The following is a 22,038-nucleotide window of genomic DNA, read 5'->3' on the forward strand; positions in this document are numbered from 1 at the left end:
TGGCTTCTGCAAGCAATCAGTCTCTTTATTACTTGGCAATCTGAAAGGTGAGGAGGAAGAGAAAAGAATCAGAGATAGGAGTGTGGATCCAATCACTTTTCACTTTAATAGCCCCTGACTTTTGTTCCACCCTTTGCCAACCTGCAGTTGTCCCTACCCCAAATAAATTGACTCTAAGAAATGTAGTCCTTGACAGATTTCTGGCCTCATATGAAAATTGTACCAACCAATATTACTGGTATTATTTTATAATTTTTTAAGAACATAGGACAATGGTATAAAGTGTTCTGAAGATAATTCTTTTTTTTTTTTTATAGTAGAATCTGGAATCATGTGTAGTTATAGTCACTGTATTCTTTGTAATTCAGTTGTCTCCTTATACTGATCTGTGATTTGAAAAGTGAGCCATAATTACACTTTTGGCAGCTGAAAGATTCCAGCAACCTGGTACTGGTATATTTGTTCAGAAGTAAATTCTGCTGATTTCACCAGTATTTACTTTCTCACAAATTGCTCAGGGGTTGAGGGCAAGTGTTATACATGCAAGGATATCCTTACTTTCATTTTAACCTTAAGATAATAGTTTCAGGTTTGGGGTATAACAGGAATATCAGCTAAAATCTTTACTTTTTCTTCTAGGAAAATATCATTCCATGCTTGTTGAAGCTGAGGCAGGCAAAAGATGAAGCACTACAGGCTGCTGTGAGAGAGGCCTTGGCTGTGATTGGATATACAGACCCAGTAAAAGGGTGGGGCATTCGAATTCTTTCCATCGATGGTGGAGGAACAAGGTATCTAGTTTAGATGCTGTCATATGAGCATTTTTCTCTTAACTCATCAGCAAAACAGATTCCCAGAGGAATCTTATTGCTAGAAAGGGTTTATGACCAGAGTGAAATTGGGTTGTTGGTGGTTTATTCTGATATTTTTATACTGATATCTTGTTCTTGAAACAATATTTTTCATCATGCCTGGTAGAAATGGAGTAACATTTTGACAATTTGAGTAAACAAAATATTGAATTCCCTAGAGATAAAAATAAAAACAAATAAAAAATGAATGTCATTGTATTTCTAAATTTAGATTTATGCTGTAAATTTGTCTGTTTTTCAATAATATTGGAAAATCTCATAGAAAACTGAATAAAAGAGTTGATATATATGTACATTTGGCATAAACCCATAAGGCCTATCTATATATGCTTCTAAATTACTTTGTATGCTGCATTTTAACAAACTACTAAAAATAAGACTAATTTTGTCCTTACATTCAAAGTTAGCTAACCATTGAAATAATACAAATGATTTGACCCTGGTTTGCATTTTCAGTCTGGAGGTTAAATGGAAATGTAAGGCAGGAGGAAATTCAGATCTCATTCATATGATACCAAATCATAAGATTGCTGGTACTCCTGTTAGTATCTCAGAACAGCATTCAGACTATTCTCCATTTGATTGGCACAACTCTCTGTGGTATATCAAATTGAAAGGTTAACAATTAACCTAAGGTCTCTTCAAAGATTTGAATTTATATCTCCCTAGTCCTAGTCTAACAAGTAAACAGCGCTGGTGGTTATCTGCGAATTAAACTAAACTATGTTGCATTTTATTTGTATTTATTCAATTTATATTCTGCTTTTCAGTTGAAATTGGCTAACAGTGATGAAACAAAAAGTTTAAAAATATAAAATTGATACTAAATTAAACCAAATATTAAGTTTGCATTAATGAGAACTCATTCACAATTATGATAGCCACCAAATTGTTCTCATAAAACTAGAAGTCTGGCCAACTGCCCAAAGTCATTGGGAGCTGGGCAAACATATTACTATTATTAATTTTATTATTAATAAAAAATAATGATGTTTTAGAACATTGACTAGAGAATATTACACTTTTGGTCAACATTAGCTCTTTTTTTTTTTTTTCCTTCTCAGTGACTTACATTTTTAAATGAGATTCCTAATTGAAAATACAAGCACATATTCTGTGCAGCACTTGATATCCATCTCTGTTAATTTAAAGGGCTGTTGCAAATTTTTATGTCAGAACAAGAAACCAAGCTTCTACTTGATAAGAATTACTTGGATCTTCAATTCAGTATCTACTATTTTAAGCAATAGATGAGTAAAATACTTGAGTTTGCTTTTGGGGCACTCTAACTAGAATTCTGAGAGTTGTACCACATATAGGTAGTTTTCATTTAGCAACTGCCTCATTTAGCGACCATTCGCAGTTACGACTGATGAAAAAGTAACTTTATAACCAATCCTCGCATTTATGACCTTTGCAGATATGTAAAGCAAAGGAAAGCTGAATAAGATCGTAAGCACAGTCACAGTTTCACTTAGCGACCTCTTCGCTTAACTACCAAGTTGCCGGTCCCAGTTGTGGTTGCTAAACAAGGGCTACCTTTATTAACATATAAAACATATTAACCCAGTGAGTTGTAAAAATTTTTTAAAAAATCCTAATTAAAATACAGTACAAAGTTGTATGTATTTAAGTTATAATTAATTGTTTTTAAGCAACGAGTTAAACTCTAATAGATGGAATCGTATTATCCTGTTCTTCCATTGTACATATAAAGAGCCAGTTCAAAAGCTGAGAATGCATGCATTTCTTCAAGCCAGTCTTTAACATCTATCATACAAAACACATTACAGGTAGTCTTCACTTGCTGGCTTGCCTCATTCAGTGACCATTCTAAGTTATGACAGTGCTGAAAAAGCAGGTTTATGATCAGTCCTTGAACTAGCAGCCATCGCAGCATCCCTGCGGTCACGTGATCACAGTTCGGGTGCTTTGCAACCGGCATGCATTTTTTATGGTTGTAGCGTGCCGCAGTGATGTGATCGCCATTTGCAACCTTCCAAGCTGACTTCTGACAAACAAAGAAAGTCGATGGGGAAGCCAGCAGGAAATTGGAAGTTGTAGTCATGTGATGTTGCACTTAATGACCCGCGGTGATTTGACCAAGCCCCAGGCCCTGCCCTGCTCAGTCAGAGTCTAAGTTGAAGTGAATCTGAGCAATTTTATCTATCAGATAACCTGAATAATCCTCACAGCGGCCCAACAGATACTCCGAGAGGCCTTTCCCTACCCAACAGGGATCAGGTCACCTTAAACAGAGCCGCTGATGGCTATCAGAGAACACAATAAGAGCAGAGAAATATTGATCACCGCCCCTATTGCCAGATCTGAATTGTTGCTTTTGCCTTTGGAAAAACTGTATATTATACCCAGAATTATGGAGGTTTCTAAGGCCACCAAAGCATCAAGTTCACTTAACAGGACTGCACGGATCTGAATCAGTACAAAGAAATTGCAAAGCAGCTCCTGCTGTACAATCTCAGTCTAGTGGCTTTGAGGTTATCACAAAGTTTCTGGGCACATGTGTGTACAGAAAACATTTCTGCTTGAAGGCTGGTTGTAGCAGCAGCTGTTTTGATTTGCCAGTTATTCCGGTGGAAGTATCTTCTGGGGCATGCATGCAAATACCCAGAAGACTTTAGAAGAGTTTCAAAGGAATTGGATCAAGTCCAAGTCCATAAAGTGGTTGCTTTAATTGCATTGATTTTATTATTACATTTTACATTTTGTATTTTTTAATTGTAAACAGCCTTGAAAGTTTATATGAAAGGTAGAGTATATTGATTTGTCAATGAATAAATAAATGTTGGTGTTCAAAATGCCTCATGTTCACTATTATGTTGGTTCATTGACATCAGTTACAGAGCTCAGGAAAAAGTTAAAAGTTTCTAGGCAAATTGCCCAGAATAAGAGAAAGTGGGCTAAAACATTGTGATGGGTAAAAATACTAAGATACAGGAGGAGATGTAAGATACTTAAAACAGCTAAAACTACTTAACAAGTAATACACATTTACTGAATGCTGTGCTAGATTACTGAATCGTAGATTACTGAATGCTATGCTACTAAGATATTAAAATGTGAATTCAATAGCTGCTAAAGCATTAAGATAGTTAAGAAGTAACCCTAAGTAAATATAATAGATAATGAGGTTACCCATAAAAATAGTTAAGATTTTATCTAAAATAAGTCAAAGATGGCCCACTGCAAGGAGATACATATGTGAGGATATTTGCATAAAATTTAATGATTTTTTAAAAAGCCAAATAAGACAGTGTTTTCCAGTAGATTCCAGTTGAGAGATGCATTAGTAAACCAATAGAAAAAATCTTTATCAGAGTAACTTTCCCTATTTTGTCAGGAAATGGAAAATTTGTGAGTGGTTGCCTCTTCAAAGCCATATACAGATGAAACTCGAAAAATTAGAATATCGTGCAAATGTTCATTTATGTCAGTAAGGCAACTCAAAAGGTGAAACCAATATATGTGATAGACGCATTACATGCAAAGCGACATATGTCAAGCTTACTTTGGTATAATTGTGATGATTATGGCGTACAGCTTATGAAAACCCCAAATTCACAATCTCAGAAAATTAGAATATTACATGACATCAATAACACAAGGATTGGAAATAGAACAATATCAGACCTCTGCAAAGTATAAGCATGCATATGTACTCAGTACTTGGTTTGGGCCCCTTTTGCAGCAATGACTGCCGCAATGCAGTGTGGCATGGATGCTATCAGCCTGTGGCACTGCTGAGGTGTTATGGAAGACCAGGATGCTTCAATAGCGGCCTTCAGCTCCGCTGCATTGTTCGGTCTCATGTCCCTCATCTTTCTCTTGGCAATGCCCCACAGATTCTCTATGGGGTTCAGGTCAGGCAAGTTTGCTGGCCAATCAAGCCCATGGTCATTGAATCAGGTTTTGGTACTTTTGGCAGTGTGGGCAGGTGCCAAGTCCTGCTGGAAAATGAAGTCAGCATCCCTATAAAGCTCGTCTGTGGAAGGAAGCATGAAGTGCTCCAAAATCTCCTGGTAGACAGCTGCATTGACCCTGGACTTAATGAAGCACAGTGGACCAACACCAGCAGATGATATGGCTCCCCAAATCAACACAGACTGTGGAAACTTCACACTGGACTTCAAGCATCGTGCATTGTGTGCCTCTCCATTCTTCCTCCAGACTCTGGGTTCTTGGTTCCCAAATGAGATGCAAAAGTTGCTCTCATCAGAAAAGAGGACTTTGGACCATTGGGCAACAGACCAGTTCTTTTTTTCTGTAGCCCAGGTAAGACGCTTCTGACGTTGTTTGTTGTTCAGGAGCGGCTTGACAAGAGGAATACGACATTTGAAGCCCATGTCCGGGATCTGTCTGTGTGTGGTGGCTCTTGACGCACTAACTCCAGCCTCAGTCCACTCCTTGTGAAAGTCCCCAACACTTTTGAATGGCCTTTTCCTGACAATCCTCTCCAGGCTGCGGTCATCCCTGCTGCTTGTGCACCTTTTTCTACCACACTTTTCCCTTCCACATAACCTTCTATTGATGTGCTTTGATACAGCACTTTGGGAACATCCAACTTCTTTTGCAATTACCTTTTGGGGCTTTCCCTCCTTATGGAGGGTGTCAGTGATGGTTTTCTGCACAACTGTCAGGTCAGCAGTCTTTCCCATGCTTGTGATTCCTACTGAACCAGCCTGAGAGACCATTTAAAGGCTCAGGAACCCTTTGCAGGTGTTATGGATTCATTAGCTGATTAGAGTGGGACACTTTGAGCCTAGAATATTGAACCTTTTCACACTATTCTAATTTTCTGAGATTGTGAATTTGGGGTTTTCATAAGCTGTACGCCATAATCATCACAATTATACCAAAGTAAGGCTTGACATATCTTGCTTTGCATGTAATGCGTCTATCTCATATATTGGTTTTACCTTTTGAGTTGCCTTACTGACATAAATGAACATTTGCACGATATTCTAATTTTTCGAGTTTCACCTGTAAGTCTAACACTTTTCCTAGGATTTTTTTGAAACTTGTTTTCTTCAGAATTTATTGAGAATATTTTTGCATCTAAGTATTCTGTACTTGTATCAATACTTTACTTTCCCCCCCCCCAAAAATAGCCATGTTGATTGTGAATTAAAAAATAGTAAAATCAAAAATTCCAAATTCACTGAGTAAAATCTTTAGTAGGCCAACTGTGGTTTTATATAAGCTGCAAGCTTTCAAATGTTCTAGAATTATTCCTCCTGCTAGATATTACAATCCTGCGGAATTTGAAAACTCCCTTGTTCACTTTGTTTTTTTACCAACTCCCAGATCCAAGCGTCTTGCATAGATATGGCCACATTGAAGACTTTAGTGACTATAATATGTACTTTTTAAAATGAATTATGTTCAGTTTATTCTTTTCTTCCCAGCACATGTTGAGGGTCATGTGGTACTGGGTCATCTGATACTGCTCTGTGTCCAATTATATGCAGTTTGCATTCTAGAGGCAGTCACCCATTCCATTTAAGACCTAAACTAGTGTAGGTTTGACTTCAACATTGGCCAAATATTTTTCTTTAATATTCTCTTTTTATATTCCCTGTTCGTGACACATAGCCTGGTGAAGAGTTCTGGAAAATCTGAATTTTCCATTTGCCTGATAAAAGTTTTTACCCTGTGGATTTGTGACTTTATACTAAAGGTCTTAATTGAAAGCATGGTGAATTGTAAGTCTGTGAAACCTTCCTGCATTAAGCTAAGCTCCAGTAGGACTTACTTCCAAGTAAAGATGTACAGGTTTGCACTGCTAGTTTCTTAGTCACTAGCCTGGGTCACACATCACACTATTCTATTTGAATTTGCTTAGTTTGTATAAAGCCACAGTTGTGGATTATAAACCATAGTTTATGGTTTATCTCAGCCTTCCCTTGCCTGGGCACTCTTTGTATCAGTGGACCAACTCCCAGAATTCCCTAATTAGAATAGCTGCTGCTGACAACTCTGGTAACGGAAATTTCCTACATTTGGAAGGTCCCTTGTTAGGAAAAGTCTGGTTTACACAACCCAGTTAGTTGTGGTTTATGCAATTCTTAACCATGGCTAAGTGCTGTGTGGAAACCATGACACCATGTTATGCCAGTAGACAGGTGTTCAGGATTATGGGTACCTCTATTCTTAACCACACTTTGGTTCGTCAATAGATTGTCCATTATTCTCCTGATGACCCAGTATGTCATACATCCCAAAGGCTGTTCCAGTGAGTTCCCAAACTGTCTTTTGGGATGGGGTGCACGGCATATTGAAGCCTTCTCACTTGTGGAACAACAAAGTGGAATGTTATTGATTCAGTCCTACATGATAGAATGCACAGCTCCTAATAACAACTGCATTAAATGCTTGGTTTTTGCTTAGCAAATTATAACTTGCATAACAGCCCATTCATTTCTCATATCCTTTAGGGGCTTAGTGGCACTTCAGACTCTTCGTAAATTAGAAGAGCTCACTGGAAAGCCCATTCATCAACTTTTTGACTACATTTGTGGAGTGAGTACAGGTAAATTTTCCTGAAAATATTGTAATGACGGGAAAAGCCCATTGTTTTATTTATTTATTTTTTGGAAATGATATTGATCTACTGAAAATTAAAGATGCTTTAATTTTCTTTTAGATTTGCATATCACATAAAATTTATTGAACCAAACAGAACAACAGAGAAGTAGTAGGTCAATATGGGAGGAAAAGGTATCAAAGCAGTTCCCCAGGAAAATAAAATGGGAAATAGCAGAACATATCCATACAGAACTCCACTGTGACTTATTGTTGTAGGTCATTCTTGACCAAAAAGTGTACAGCTAACTCCTCACACATACACATTCAGAACAAAGTACTACTCCAAAGCATATGCAAGAAGGCAGAATCAAGTGTTTGTCTGCAAACACTGTATTCCTGCCCTTTCTGTTTTGTTGTACAAGATGTCTAAATAGGATAGCAGGTTGATTTGATAAAATTTTTAGTAATAAAGTACTGCAGATCTTACAGCACTGACTAGATAGAGCCGGCAATCGATGTTTCAGGGTTCATACTATTTTCTTAAACACTAGGTGGGGCTATACATGAATCGTTAATTATCATTCATTGCTTTTCACAAAGATCCCTTCAGTGAGGTCTGCAAATCTTCAGAACAGATAATATATAATCCTTTTATGTGGTTAAAAGGAGAAAAAAAAATCATTTATAAAAACTGTAATGTTATAGACAAAACTGTTATGTTATCAACCATCCTTTCACAAACTCTGGTCTTCCAGATGTGTTGGACTGCAACTTCCAAGTTCAAGAACACTGCTATAAAGAATAATTAGGATAACTTTTTGCTGGCTGAGATATATACTAATACTTTTGGGCAAGATGAGTGCTGCAGTGGGAGGAATGATTATGCAAATTGGGTGGGGCCATGTCAGGCATGTAGCCAGGATCAGGATTTTTCTGAGGTCTTCCTTTTAATATTACATCAAGCTTTCTTTCAGCATAGGGTAATCTTCAGTCATTTCCTGCCTCAGAATCAAGGGAATCCCTGGTACCATTTTTTTACCAGTGGTAGATGAAGGAGTCTCTAAGGGCCGCAGAAGAGAGATTCTGGTGGGATATATGTGGCTTGGAACCTTAGCTGGCTAATCCTTGTATAAGATGATGGTCATTTAAATTGTCATTCATATTTATAAATATTTATTTTCAGGTGCTATATTGGCATTTATGTTGGGATTATTCCATATCCCTCTGGATGAATGTGAAGAACTTTACCAAAAATTAGGAACAGATGTCTTTAAGCAAAATGTCATTGTTGGAACAGTTAAAATGGGATGGAGCCACGCATTTTATGACAGCGAAATATGGGAGAAAATGCTTAAGTAAGTTAATATGAAATTATTTGCCAATCATGTTTCCTTCAGTATGGTCCAAAATATAAAACAGAACTCTTTATCTGTTATATTAATTAGAGGATTATATTTGAATCTAAAACAGGATAAGTATTTTTTTATCTGATATGGGCCTGCTTGTTGGGTGGCTCCTTAAAGAACCCACACCTTTTCCTAGACTTGCACTGTAGCCATGCGGTCCCTAAGAAAATTTGTATTTGAGTTATGGAGGCAACAAAAGGGCAGCAATCCACCTGACACTGCATCACATACCGTCCTTGTTGTGGAGGTCTTTTTCTTTGTTATGTTTTTGTTCTTCTGTCACCATTAAACCCATTTTGTGGTTTAGAATTTTTGAAGTCTGTATCTGTGAGGTAGCATAACTGGGTATATAGGGGTGGGAATAATTATGATAGGGCAGATAGTTGTTCTACATAGAAACAAAGGAATGAATTAAACTTGTTTTTAAACAGATTTACTAACTTTACAAAGTATCTGAATTCCATCAATACTAGTCTGCACTGGCATAATAATATTCCTAAACCTGTCTTTCTGACCAGGGCAAGGGAGAAGAACATTCCCAAGGTAGACCTCAGAGCCTCCATCAGATTCATCCTTCCACCTACACCTCCAAATTCCTGCCCTCCAGTTCTCTTCTACTGCTAGAATATAATCTGGGAAGAGATGTTTTATGTAGCTATCCTTTGATTGTTAGTTCCATTACCAAGTCATCATATGATGCCTCCTTATTTTAAATACAGATTTTCTTGCATACCTTTGATATTAATGGTAGAAATGTATATCAAATAGTTACGTTAGTTCAGCTCTAGCAAACTGTATGATGACATTTTATTTATTTCTTTATGCAAATGAATTTGAGTGTTGTTTTCTGAATGTATGTCTAACCACTATTTGTGAAAAGTCAAGATTGTCACTACTTTAAAAGTTATTATTTTTAAATAACCTTCTCTGTCAAGAAAAACTGTTAATATTGACATACTATAATGGGTTGTTACTTCTTTCTGTAAAAAGAAACAAGAATGGTACTAGACAGTGGAGAGAATCATTTTACTGAACTGATTCTAAATCCCAAAGGCACTCGGTATTTAAGTTCTTTTTTAAAAAAACAAGAATGTGTTATTAAAATTAAAATATGTATCATAAGCAGTAGAAATTATCCATGGAAATTATATCATTCAGTGATCGGGATACTATGCTAATCAGACATATATCAAAGCTAATTCTCACTTTTAGCACATACTTTCATACATTGATTTTTATCCAGCTAGACAGATGGATGCAAAAACCTTGTCTTTACTTGATCAAGAGAGCTGTAATTCTTACGAGCAAGAGCAGACATAGCAAACTCTAAAATTGTAACCATAGCAATTTATCTGGTTTGTGTAGGGAACGAATGGGATCCGATGTTATGTTTGAAACAGCAAGAAATCCTAAGTGCCCTAAGGTAAGTTTATTTTCCTTGTCTTGAACTTCTTGCCACTTATTTTTAATCATGTCTTACACAGTGCAGTATTGATATCCATTCTTCCTCCTCCCTTCCTTTAAAAAAAGAAAGGATGGTCAATTTTAAATAGCCTAACAGTTTGTCTTTGTCAGTTAGGACTTTCTTGAACTTCTGTCAGCTACTGCTACCAAACTTTTAGAGTAAAGGATTGTGATCATTGTTGTCAAAATAGTTAGATTGCACCTAGTGGCCTTTTCCTAGTTTAGTAATTTAGGGGATACTTCAGATTTTTAAAAATTTATTTTAATATTTATAGGCTGTTATTCAAAGATGTCTTACAGCACTTTGAAAGACTAAGATTCATTTTATCCTACAACAGAGCTAAAACCATGACCTACAAGCCATCTAATAATATTACAACAGCAGCAGTTATATCAACAGATAGACAGTATAATATAAAAACAAGCAGCTAAGTGTAAGATGTAAAAGAACCATCTTAAAATAGTTAAATGAACCCAGTTAAAAGTACAATTTAAAAGAATAAGAGCTGTTTAGAATGAAAAAGCATTCAGAGTCCATTTAAAAATCTATGTTGAAGAACATGTATATACGTACATGTGTGTGTATACACACACATGTACATGTATGTACATGCACACACATACAGTCCTTTAGAGTTTATAAATGTAACACTGTAATAGAAAAGGCTCTTGTCTATAATTCCTTCCAGCATTACTTAATAAAAAGTAATTTTATTTTATTTTATTTTATTTTATTTTATTTTATTATTTTTTTCTTAAACAAATTTATATGGCCACCCAACTCACACGTGGTGACTCCAGGTGGCTTACAGAATTAAATGACTTATATATTTAATTTTTTTTTTTTAATTGATGCTTTAGCACAGTTATCTCAAACTAATTTATCCAACAAATAACAAGATAGGGAAAGCATGCAGAGCATGGCTTCTGGAATTCTCTCCAACCCCTACCAGTGGTAGCCATAGGAGACATCTGGAATTTCTGTATAATGAAGTAATGGGTGGGAGGGTTGCATCCGCGCAGATTCACCCTAGGGACGGACGGACGGATGGACTGATTGATTGATTTGCCAGACTTGTATGTTGCCAAATCTCCCAAGACTAATCAATCTGCTTGCATATATATTATATGTTGCTTCTCCTTGTGCTTCTGCCTACCTCTTGTTTCTGTGTGTTTTTGTGATATGTGTACACTGGGAAGCAGAGAGCCAGCTGCGTATGGTCCATTTTGACCAGGAGGGTTGAGCTTACAATGGAACAATCAGCAACATTCCAGTCCACTGTCCAGATGCCTGTCCTGAAGAGATGCATTGGGAGTGTTTCCATATATTTTTCTCAGATCCAGCCCATTTTCAAACGTCTTTTGTTTAACTAGCTTCTCCCCCCATAACATTTTTGGCCATGTTCTTTTATGTTTTTTGAGACTTAGAGTCGAGTCACTTTACTTATTTGTTTTCCCCTAACATTGTTAGGCTGACAGAATAATATTTCAACCCATTTCAATAATTTCTAACACTGTGAAGTTTAGATTAGTGTACTTTGCTTCATTAATTTGCTAAAAGTATTGGCTATGTCAACACCAATCAGAACTCTGCATTGCTGATGTCTTATGCAAGAAAAAGAAATTCATTGTATTTCAGCTCCACCTATGTACTGATTTTAATTCCCGACATGTTACCCCAGGGTTGGCTAGGAGATGTAAGAGACCTCTTGGATTTGTTAATTTACTTGAATAGCATTTTGTATTTTGTGATTAGGCAAGTGGAAAAACAACAGAGGTATAACAAATACTGCTGGTAAGTGCCTCACTGACAAAGACAAGTCTGTGCACTAGGAAATACATAGAAATGTTTATTCACTAACTTAGTAGGAGTAACAATTCAACATAGAATTGGTCAGCTTGTGTCCAATCTATCACTATACAGAGGCCTTGAACACCCAGTGCTTATTGTTCTATGCTGGGAAACAATAATACATTCCCTTCGAATTTATAATCTCTGAAGCATGATAAAGATTTTATTCACTTTCATTTTATGTTCAGTTCTATTTTGTTCCTAAGAAAACTGACTTACAGCGATGGATGGACCTTCTTATGAGAAAGAGTAACAATTAGCATGCTTTAAGATTGAGTGTGATGTGAATGTAATTCTGTTAGAAATGAGAAAGATTTGTTTTGCTTCCTTTTTCAATAATATCATAATTTCACATTTCATTATATGCACCTGTATCAAAAATATATTGTGAGTATCAAAACTGGACAAAATGCATGGCTACAGAAGACAAAGGCTAGTACCTGATGAAATGGAACATACAGGGACATGATGGAGGGATGGGCAGGGGGGTTATTTTATTTCTACTACTGTATGAATTTGAAGCTATATCAGGTAGTGCCTTCAGACATAATACTGCCTAGAAAAAATACTTTATTAAAAATAAATAAATTCTGGACTCAGTGAAGATATTTTAATCTCCATCCACTTATTCTGTGTGTGTGTGTGTGTGTGTGTGAATATGAATGATGTAATCCTAGGTTGATCTAATGTGTTAATGGCTTATTGAGCTGATTGTTGTAAGACAGGGATAGCCGTAATTGGACAAACAGCTATAATTTGATAAAATTTAGTATTTTGTTTTTATTAGGTGGCTGCCATAAGCACCATTGTAGGCAGAGGAACACCACTGAAAGCCTTTGTATTTAGAAATTACAATCACTTCCCTGGAGTAAAATCTCACTATCTTGGAGGTTGCCATTATAAATTATGGCAAGCTATCAGAGCATCATCTGCGGCGCCAGGTTATTTCCAAGAATATGCACTGGGTAATGACCTTCATCAGGTTAGTTGTAATATCTTATTTTAAATGCTCAGAGTTCTTTGTAGAATGATGAATATAGAAAAGCTAATCATTTATGGATGGGATTTAAGTAATGTGCAATTGGACATAAAAGTTTAAATATTATCTGGTAATAGTGTACTCTCATGTGCCAGTTCTATTTCACCCTCCCTTTATATATGCTATTGCATATGTGCTGGATTGTCTATGGCTCCTTGCCAAAAGTGTCTGTAATTCAAACACCCTCATGATTCTGTGGATGGCTTTAACCTAACAATAAAGGTGTTAGTCATACTGTGATCTGTGACAATATTCTGCATGTTTCGAGGTATACTGACAAACTTTAATGGAAAGAGTCTGCTGGGAGAGTTGTACGCTGATACTCATAATTGTTTCCACTGAATACAACAGCCCTTTTATATGTGACATTAAAAATGTATTGTCTTTGGTTCTGACTCCTGCCTAATGAACCCATTTATTAAATATACTAATTCTTTGATGTGTGACACTGCTGGGAGTTCTGAGACTGCTTCAGATGCTTTTAATTTGATTCAAATAATGCCTGTGAGGAAAGAAGTAAAAACCAGTTTTTCAGTGTATCCCTTTTCTCCTACATACAAGTGGAAGAAAAAAAAAGAGCTGTTCTCTTAAAAAAACAAAACAAAACAACAGCAACAAAACAGTTTTATATATACAAAATACAACTCCAGGAAAGTGAGACAATATTCAGCTGGAATAAGATGCTCTTAGTTCATTATAAAATGTCAAAACTGAAGTAAATTAGCAGTCCGGTATTCAGATCAGTGTATGTACTCCAGATGTCTGATTATGTATCCAAATGTATAGATAGTAATGACATATTCTGTAGAATGAATAATTGGTAAGGGAGATACAGCCTTCCAATTAAAAAAATAAATATTTTTATAAACACACATGCTTTTACAATCTACTTTTGCTGACTGACCACCGCACCTGGAAGTTGTCAGATTGGAAAAAATTGCTGTATCACATAGGACTTGATGCAAAGAATATTACAGACTGTTCTTCTTAACCTGTGTCAGAATAATTATTGCAACCCATGAATTGTCTCAGCATTCCAGACAGTATGGATTAAAATACCACCCACTATGAGGTACGCATAATGATTAGGTATTTTACATTGCCTGGTGGCTATATAGGACAAGTAGATAAAGGGGGGAAAGTTATATCTATTTAAATTGATGTTAAATCAGTGTTGCTGGAAGGTGCTGAAGTACACTGAAAAACCCTTTGCTGTGCAGATTTAATTTCAGGAGGAAAACTTGAGGAATGATGTTTTACAGGCTATATTAATACTAGTCTGCTACTTTATCCCAATGACATTTTCAATGGCACTCATTTATCTCCCCCCCCCTTTTAAATTTAAAAGTATTTTACTAGAACAATGGGGATAAGGCAATGTAGAATTTAGTAAAAGCTGCAGATTCACTCTCCTTCTGTTCAAAAACCTTCCTGTGTAGTTCAGGGCACTAGATTTCTATATTTAAATAATATCATTATTAAAATTGCTTCAGCAGCTGTCAGTATTTTTTTTCTATTAGACCTCTCTGCCATCTGCTTAGAAGACTTCATGACTGGAAATCTCCTTTATACTAAGCTGTTAAACAAATATTCATAGTGATGATTGATATTTATTTTCAGAGTAAATAAGACTTCAATAAATAAAACTTTGTTTAACCTGAAATAGAGCTAAAGTGTTCTTAGATGTCCTGATCCAGAAAGTCCAAGGAAAAGAAGACAGATGAAGTCCTGGATACATAAGGCACTTAGGACAGAAGAAATACAGTAACAGTAGTAAAGTCTAGGCAAGAATTCAGAATTGCAGTTAGGTCAGAGGGATAGGTTTAGAGTGTAGTCAAGGATTGGGCCAAGGTTCAGCAGTTCAAATGATTGACTTGAATCAGAGGGTAGATAAGATTCATGGTTTCTAGCATTCAGCTATTTCACTGGAAAGTTTATTATACTAATAGGTCTACACCTACGCTTAGCTGATGTATATTAACCTTGTTCAAAATATTGGGCTGTTGTTGTTGTTTAGTCGTTAAGTCGTGTCCGACTCTTCGTGACCCCATGAACCATATTGCGCCAGGCCTTCCTGTCCTTCACTGCCTCCCTGAGTTTGCTCAGTTTCATGCTCATTGCTTCAGTGATGCTATCTAACCATCTCATCCTCTGCCATCCTCTTCTCCTTTTGCCTTCAATCTTTCCCAGCATCAGGGTCTTCTCCAAAGAGATCTCTCTTCGCATTAGGTGACCAAAGTATCTGAGCTTGAGCTTCATTATCGATCCTTCCAATGAGCAATCAGGGTTGATTTCCTTTAAGATTGACTGGTTTTACCTCCTAGCAGTCCAGGGGACTCTCAAGAGTCTTCTCCAGCACCACAGTTCAAAGGCATCAATTCTTCGGCGCTCGGCCTTTTTTATGGTCCAGCTCTCACAGCCATACATTACTACTGGAAAAACCATAGCTTTGACTATGCGGATCTTTGTCGGCAAGGTGACGTCTCTGCTTTTTAATATGCTATCTAGGCTTGCCATAGCTTTCCTCCCAAGGAGCAAGCGTCTTTTAATTTCATGGCTGCAGTCTCCGTCTGCAGTGATCTTGGAGCCCAAATAAATGAAGTCTGTTACTGCTTCCATTTCTACCCCTTCTATTTGCCAGGAATTGATGGGTCCAGATGCCATGATCTTAGTTTTTTTAATGTTGAGTTTCAAGCCAGCTTTTGCACTCTCCTCTTTCACCCTCATCAAGAGGCTCTTTAGTTCTTCTTCACTTTCTGCCATTAGGGTGGTATCGTCCGCATATCTGAGGTTGTTGATGATTCTCCCTGCAATCTTAATTCCGGCTTGTGATTCTTCCAGCCTGGCATTTCTCATGATGTACTCTGCATATAGGTTAAATAAGCAGGGTGACAGTATACAGCCTTGTCGTACACCTTTCCCTATTTTGAACCAATCGGTTGTTCCATGACCGGTTCTAACTGTTGCTTCTTGGCCCGCATACAGATTTCTCAGGAGACAGGTAAGGTGGTCTGGTATTCCCATCTCTTTAAGAATTTGCCACAGTTTGTTGTGATCCACACAATCAAAGGCTTTTGCATAGTCAATGAAGCAGAAGTAGATATTTTTCTGGAACTCTCGTGCTTTCTCCATGATCCAGCGAATGTTGGCGATTTGATCTCTAGTTCCTCTGCCTCTTCGAAACCCAGCTTGTACATCCGGTAGTTCTCGGTTCATGTATTGCTGAAGCCTAGCTTGTAGGATTTTGAGCATAACCTTGCTAGCATGTGAAATGAGTGCAATTGTGCGATAGTTTGAGCATTCTTTGGCGTTGCCCTTCTTTGGAATTGGAACGTAAACTGACCTTTTCCAATCCCGTGGCCACTGTTGCGTTTTCCAAACTTGCTGGCATATTGAGTGCAGCACTTTAACACCATCATCTTTTAGTATTTTAAATAACTCAGCTGGAATACTGTCATCTCCACTAGCTTTGTTGTTAGCAATGCTTCCTAAGGCCCACTTGACTTCACTCTCTAGGATGTCTGGCTCAAGGTCAGTGATCACACCAGCGTGGACATCAGGGACATTAAGATCTTTCTTGTATAGTTCTTCTGTGTATTCTTGCCACCTCTTCTTAATCTCTTCTGCTTCTGTTAGGTCCCTGCCTTTTTTGTCCTTTATCATGCCCATCTTTGCACTAAACGTTCCTTTCATATCTCCAATTTTCTTGTAGAGATCTCTAGTCTTCCCCATTCTATTGTTTTCCTCAATTTCTTTGCATTGTTCATTTAAGAAGGCCTTCTTATCTCTCCTGGCTATTCTCTGGAAATCTGCATTCAGTTGCTTATATCTTTCCCTTTCACCCTTGCTTTTCGCATTCCTTCTTTCCACAGCTATTTGTAAAGCCTCATCAGACAGCCATTTTGCTTTCTTGCATTTCTTTTTCTTTGGGATGGTTTTAGTTGCTGCCTCCTGTACAATGTTACGGACCTCCGTCCATAGTTCTTCAGGCACTCTGTCTACCAAATCTAATCCTCTAAATCTATTCATCACCTTCACTGTGTACTCACAAGGAATATGATCTAAGTCATACCTGAGTGGTCTAGTGGTTTTCCCTACATTCTTCAATTTAAGCCTAAATTTTGCAGTAAGAAGCTCATGATCTGAGCCACAGTCAGCTCCTGGTCTTGTTTTTGCTGTCTGTATAGAGCTTCTCCATCTTTGGCTGCAAAGTATATAATCAATCTGGTTTTGGTATTGACCATCTGGTGATGTCCATGTGTAGAGTCGTCTCTTGTGTTGTTGGAAAAGAGTGTTTGCTATGACTAGCTTGTTCTCTTGACAGAACTCTATTAGCCTTTGCCCTGCTTCATTTTGTACTCCAAGGCCAAATTTGCCTGTTATTCCGATTACTCCTTGACTTCCTACTTTAGCATTCCAATCCCCTATGATGAAAAGGACATCTTTTTTTGGTGCTAGTTCTAGAAGGTGTTGTAGGTCTTCATAGAAGCGGTCAACTTCAGCTTCTTCAGCATCAGTGGTTGCGGCATAGACTTGGATGACTGTGATATTGAATGGTTTGCCTTGGATACGCACTGAGATCATTCTGTCGTTTTTGAGGTTGTACCCCATTACTGCCTTTCCCACTCTCTTATTCACTATGAGTGCAACTCCATTTCTTCTAAGGGTTTCTTGCCCACAGTAGTAGATATAATGGTCACCCGAATTAAATTCACCCATTCCCGTCCCTTTCAGTTCGCTGATTCCCAAGATGTCGACGTTCAATCTTGTCATCTCATGTTTGACCACATCCAGCTTGCCTTGGTTCATAGATCTTACATTCCAGGTACCTATACAATATTGTTCTTTACAGCATCGGACCTTCTTTTCGCTTCCAGATACATCCACAGCTGAACGTCCTTTCGGCTTTGGCCCAGCCGCTTCACTCTTTCTGGAGCTACTTGGAAATGCCCTCCGCTCTTCCCCAGTAGCATATTGGACACCTTCCGACCTGAGGGGCTCATCTTCCGGCGTCATATCTTTTAGCCTTTTAACATTGTCCATGGGGTTTTCTTGGCAAGGATACTGGAGTGGGTTGCCATTTCCTTCTCCAGTGGACCACATTTTGTCAGAACTCTCTGTCATGACCTGTCCGTCTTGGGTGGCCCTGCACGGTATAGCTCATGGCTTCACTGAGTTACGCAAGCCCCTTCGCCACGACAAGGCAGTGATCCATGAAGGGGAAATATTGGGCTACTCAGGAGTAATAGCAATTCTTTAATAAAGCATTTCATTCACAGAGCCTTTTCTGCCCCTTGGTATGTATACCTTTGATGTTTGATACTGGACCACTGATGCTCCTGTGGTCTTAGAGGTTCAGCCAGAGAACCTGGATTGCAGTCAAAGGAAGCAGACTTCCCCAGTCACTTTAGGAGGCAAAAGTATTGAGTATGTTTGCTGCCTTGAGTTGACTATATATAAGGAATAAAAACCTAATTGTCATCATCTTCCTTCAAAGATGAGCCATCTGATGGGGTCATGACAACAGGCAGTCTGACCATATTGATATTGAGACTTTTATGCCCAAATAATTTATTTCTTTTTAAGTAACAGAATTAAATATTCTGAAATATTCTGAAGTATTCACAATTATCTCACTATGCTTTAATTTTTGCATGAGGGCATTTCATTAAATGGCAGTTTTTATGATATTAAACAATTATATGAAATATTCATATTTAAATTAAATCTTAAATATTTATGTTTAGAATAGGAGGACAATTGTAGATCATAATATTAAATAGAAGATTTTCAACAAGACCCATGCTTATTGTGAAGGGAAAAACGTCTTTCTAAAAATGGTGAAAGATTCCAGTCAGTACTGTTTTGATGTGTGCCATGGATGAATATGCTCTATTGCTAGTATGATACAATATATTAGTAAATTCTGCTTCCTTTTGCATGTCTGCTCTGTATTAATAGATAATGGGATATTTCATGAATTGTGCCATTAACTAACAAATATTCACTGTGCAAATGGCAAGCCCTCTTCTGTGTCAAGTGGTAATTGGCCATTGTTTTGGGGAAAGGTAAATTCCTTCATAAATGAAGGAATAATATAAATATTTTAATTTTAATTTATCTTATTTTAATTTATTATTATTAAAATAATATTTTAATTATTACCACCAATTGTACTGGAACTACACAGAACAAGAAGGATGTAAAAAAGTCAATAATACATATTAAATTTTTGTTTTCCTTCTCTTGAATTTGTAAGAATTAAATATTCGTGTGTGTGTGTGTGTGTGTGTGTGTGTGTATATATATATATATATTTTTAACAGAAGACTTCTTCCATCTTTTACACTGTATTTTATGTTCATGTTTCAGTGAAAAGGTCATTGGGTTGCATAAATAGAATTATGCCTAAAATATCACTAGAGGCTAAAAGAACACAAGAATCATTTCTATCATAAATTTCTATCATGGGCTTGCCTTTTATACAAATGAAGGAAATGTAAAGAAAAGGGTGGGATTCCTTCACTATTTGTGAAGCTTGGAGCTTGGAGAGCTAGATTTCATCTCCTTGTAAGAATAGGTTCTCATTCTGAAATGGGTTTAAGCAATCTCTGTATAAACAACCCATAGTTGCAAACTCTCCATTTATCAGTGAAACCTGCTTGTCTGGTACATTGTAAGGCTGTGAGAAAAAAATAAAAAATAAAAACAAACATAAAGTCCTCATACTAATATACACATAAATATACAGGTTCTGAATTGAAAACAGGGTCACTTGCTGGTATATTTGTAACAAAACTACATTTATTCTATTAACTCTTGCTAAAATGAACTGTGTGCTGGAAAAACCATTTTTGTTTCTACCAAAGGTCTAATACGGCTCAACCTAAGTTACAGAACCTAGGCTGGATATGAATTCAGGAACATGACAAGAGCACTTACTTCCTATGAATGAATGTCCTATTCCTTGCTGTTGAATTTTAACATTGGAATCAGCAAGGACTAGAAAGGTTTTGCTGACTCATGATTGTAAAGGAACTCTGTATCATGTTGCTGCTGTTGTTTTGATTATTTTACTGTGTGCTCGAATTGTTCTTCACCCCCCAGAGTCTGTATGGATTGGTGGCCTATAAATACTAGTAGTACATGAATGAATGAATTGTGAACCATATATAATGATTATTAAAGGACAGTGCTTACTCTTATGGGGTAGAATTCAATCCATATTTATAGAAATATGCAAATTATATTAAAATATTTCTTATATGTAAGTGCATTTTCCACTGAATTTCATGAAATGTGCTAATAATAACACTTGAAAACATTATGCATTCAAGCGTTTATAATTTCACCTTACCTTAACTGTTCCTTTACCCTATATTTATCAGGCAAACATCCAAATTCTGGAAAAATAGCTGTATTTAGAACTACTTGATGTGTAAAATAAGAATAGTAACATTTTGAATTTAAGAATAGAAAAATTCTCTAAGAGAAAATATCCATTACAAATCTTGCTCCTTTGTAATATTCTTGTGCTAGTTTGGAGTCTTCCTTTGCACAAATACAATAAAGGTAAACAACAGAGCAAGTCTGTGAAAATGAACTAGAAATGCAAAGCATGTCTGCACAGGCATTGAGGTGAAATGGTTGCTATGGAGCTGGCAAGCTCCAAGTATCGGAATTCACTTTGCTAAATCACATCTTTCAGTACCATGGTGCTTGGTTCACATAACTTCACTGTTAAAAAAGAACTGTGTTTGAGAAGAAAATGGGGAAAATGCCACGAAAAGTATGACAACTGATATTTTAGATTATTGCTGGTTATACATAATATATTTTATTTTTTCAGCATTGCTGAAAATGGGTTAGCAAATGTGAAGGTCCTAATTAATAGCCACCTCCTTAAGAAGAATGTTTGTTCCTTGATATCTGTGGCCACATGTTCTAAGAGTCACTTGTGCAATCATTTTAAAGTATGGAGTGTGGAGATTATTTTAAAAAATGGTGTGCAGAAGCCCAATCTTGCCAGGGCAGGGAGTGTCTGGGAATGAATCCATCCAGACTGGGTCATTCCAAAGGTACTTTCAAGTAGTATCCAGATGCAAACTACAAAGCTCCCTTCTCCCATTCTCTATGATGATAAAAAATGCAAAACCCTGTAAGGGTAATAAGATACAATGTGTAGCCTAGCAATAATTTTCTTGGCAATGGGGGCATGCCAAATTTCATAGAAATTGATGTGTGATGGAAATGAATTACTTGCTTTTAAAATCTGTCTGTCTGTCTATCTGTCTGTCTGTCTGTCTGTGGCTTGCATTAATGTGGTAGAGAACTTCATACCAAATTTCAAAAAGACATGTTAAAGGTTTTTTTAAATGTAAACGGAAGAGGTGATGGTAAGGAACAACGATACCCATTCCTTAACATGGTGGAATTGATTGTCAGATGTTTCATTGAAAATATAAAGGATGAACTTGATGGAAATTTTCCATGACATAAATCAGTCACTGGCCTAGGCCACTAACCTAATACAGCTCAGAAAAGATTCTTGTACAGCTGCACAAGATGCAAGACTGGGCAACAACAATTGTAAAACATAGGAGGTTAACTAAACTTTCTTCCTGCCTTCACAATCCTTCCACTACCTAAAATGTTGTGACTGAGGTAGCATAATTGCAAGCACCACTCTTGAAAGGAAAGTTGACACTTATTGAACCAACGGTCTCACTCTTCCTCCCCCTTATTTATTTATATGCTTGCTGGTTGGCTGGTTGGTTGGTTATATAGCTGTGGCTGCAAATTAAATAAAGCTGCCATCTTTTGAAGTTTGACAGACATTCAGAAAGACCCAAATGGGTT

General features: G+C 36.9%; 1 protein-coding gene across 2 annotated transcripts in view; it reads left to right on the forward strand.

Annotated features, from left to right (window-relative positions):
* Positions 1-22,038, forward strand: part of PNPLA8 (patatin like domain 8, phospholipase A2) — a 35,620-nt gene that overhangs the window by 6,695 nt on the left and 6,887 nt on the right. For both annotated transcript variants that reach the window (XM_088141729.1, XM_088141730.1), the window contains exons 4-8: positions 640-791; positions 7,328-7,422; positions 8,602-8,773; positions 10,190-10,247; positions 12,928-13,122. In XM_088141729.1, the coding sequence (XP_087997855.1) occupies positions 640-791; positions 7,328-7,422; positions 8,602-8,773; positions 10,190-10,247; positions 12,928-13,122 (672 nt within the window). The remainder of the gene's footprint in view (positions 1-639; positions 792-7,327; positions 7,423-8,601; positions 8,774-10,189; positions 10,248-12,927; positions 13,123-22,038) is intronic.

This window comes from Python bivittatus, unplaced genomic scaffold (genome assembly GCF_059951505.1).
Source record: "Python bivittatus isolate LINGU-HERP-01145 unplaced genomic scaffold, Pbiv_v1 ctg000330_np1212, whole genome shotgun sequence".
Lineage (NCBI taxonomy): Eukaryota > Metazoa > Chordata > Lepidosauria > Squamata > Pythonidae > Python > Python bivittatus.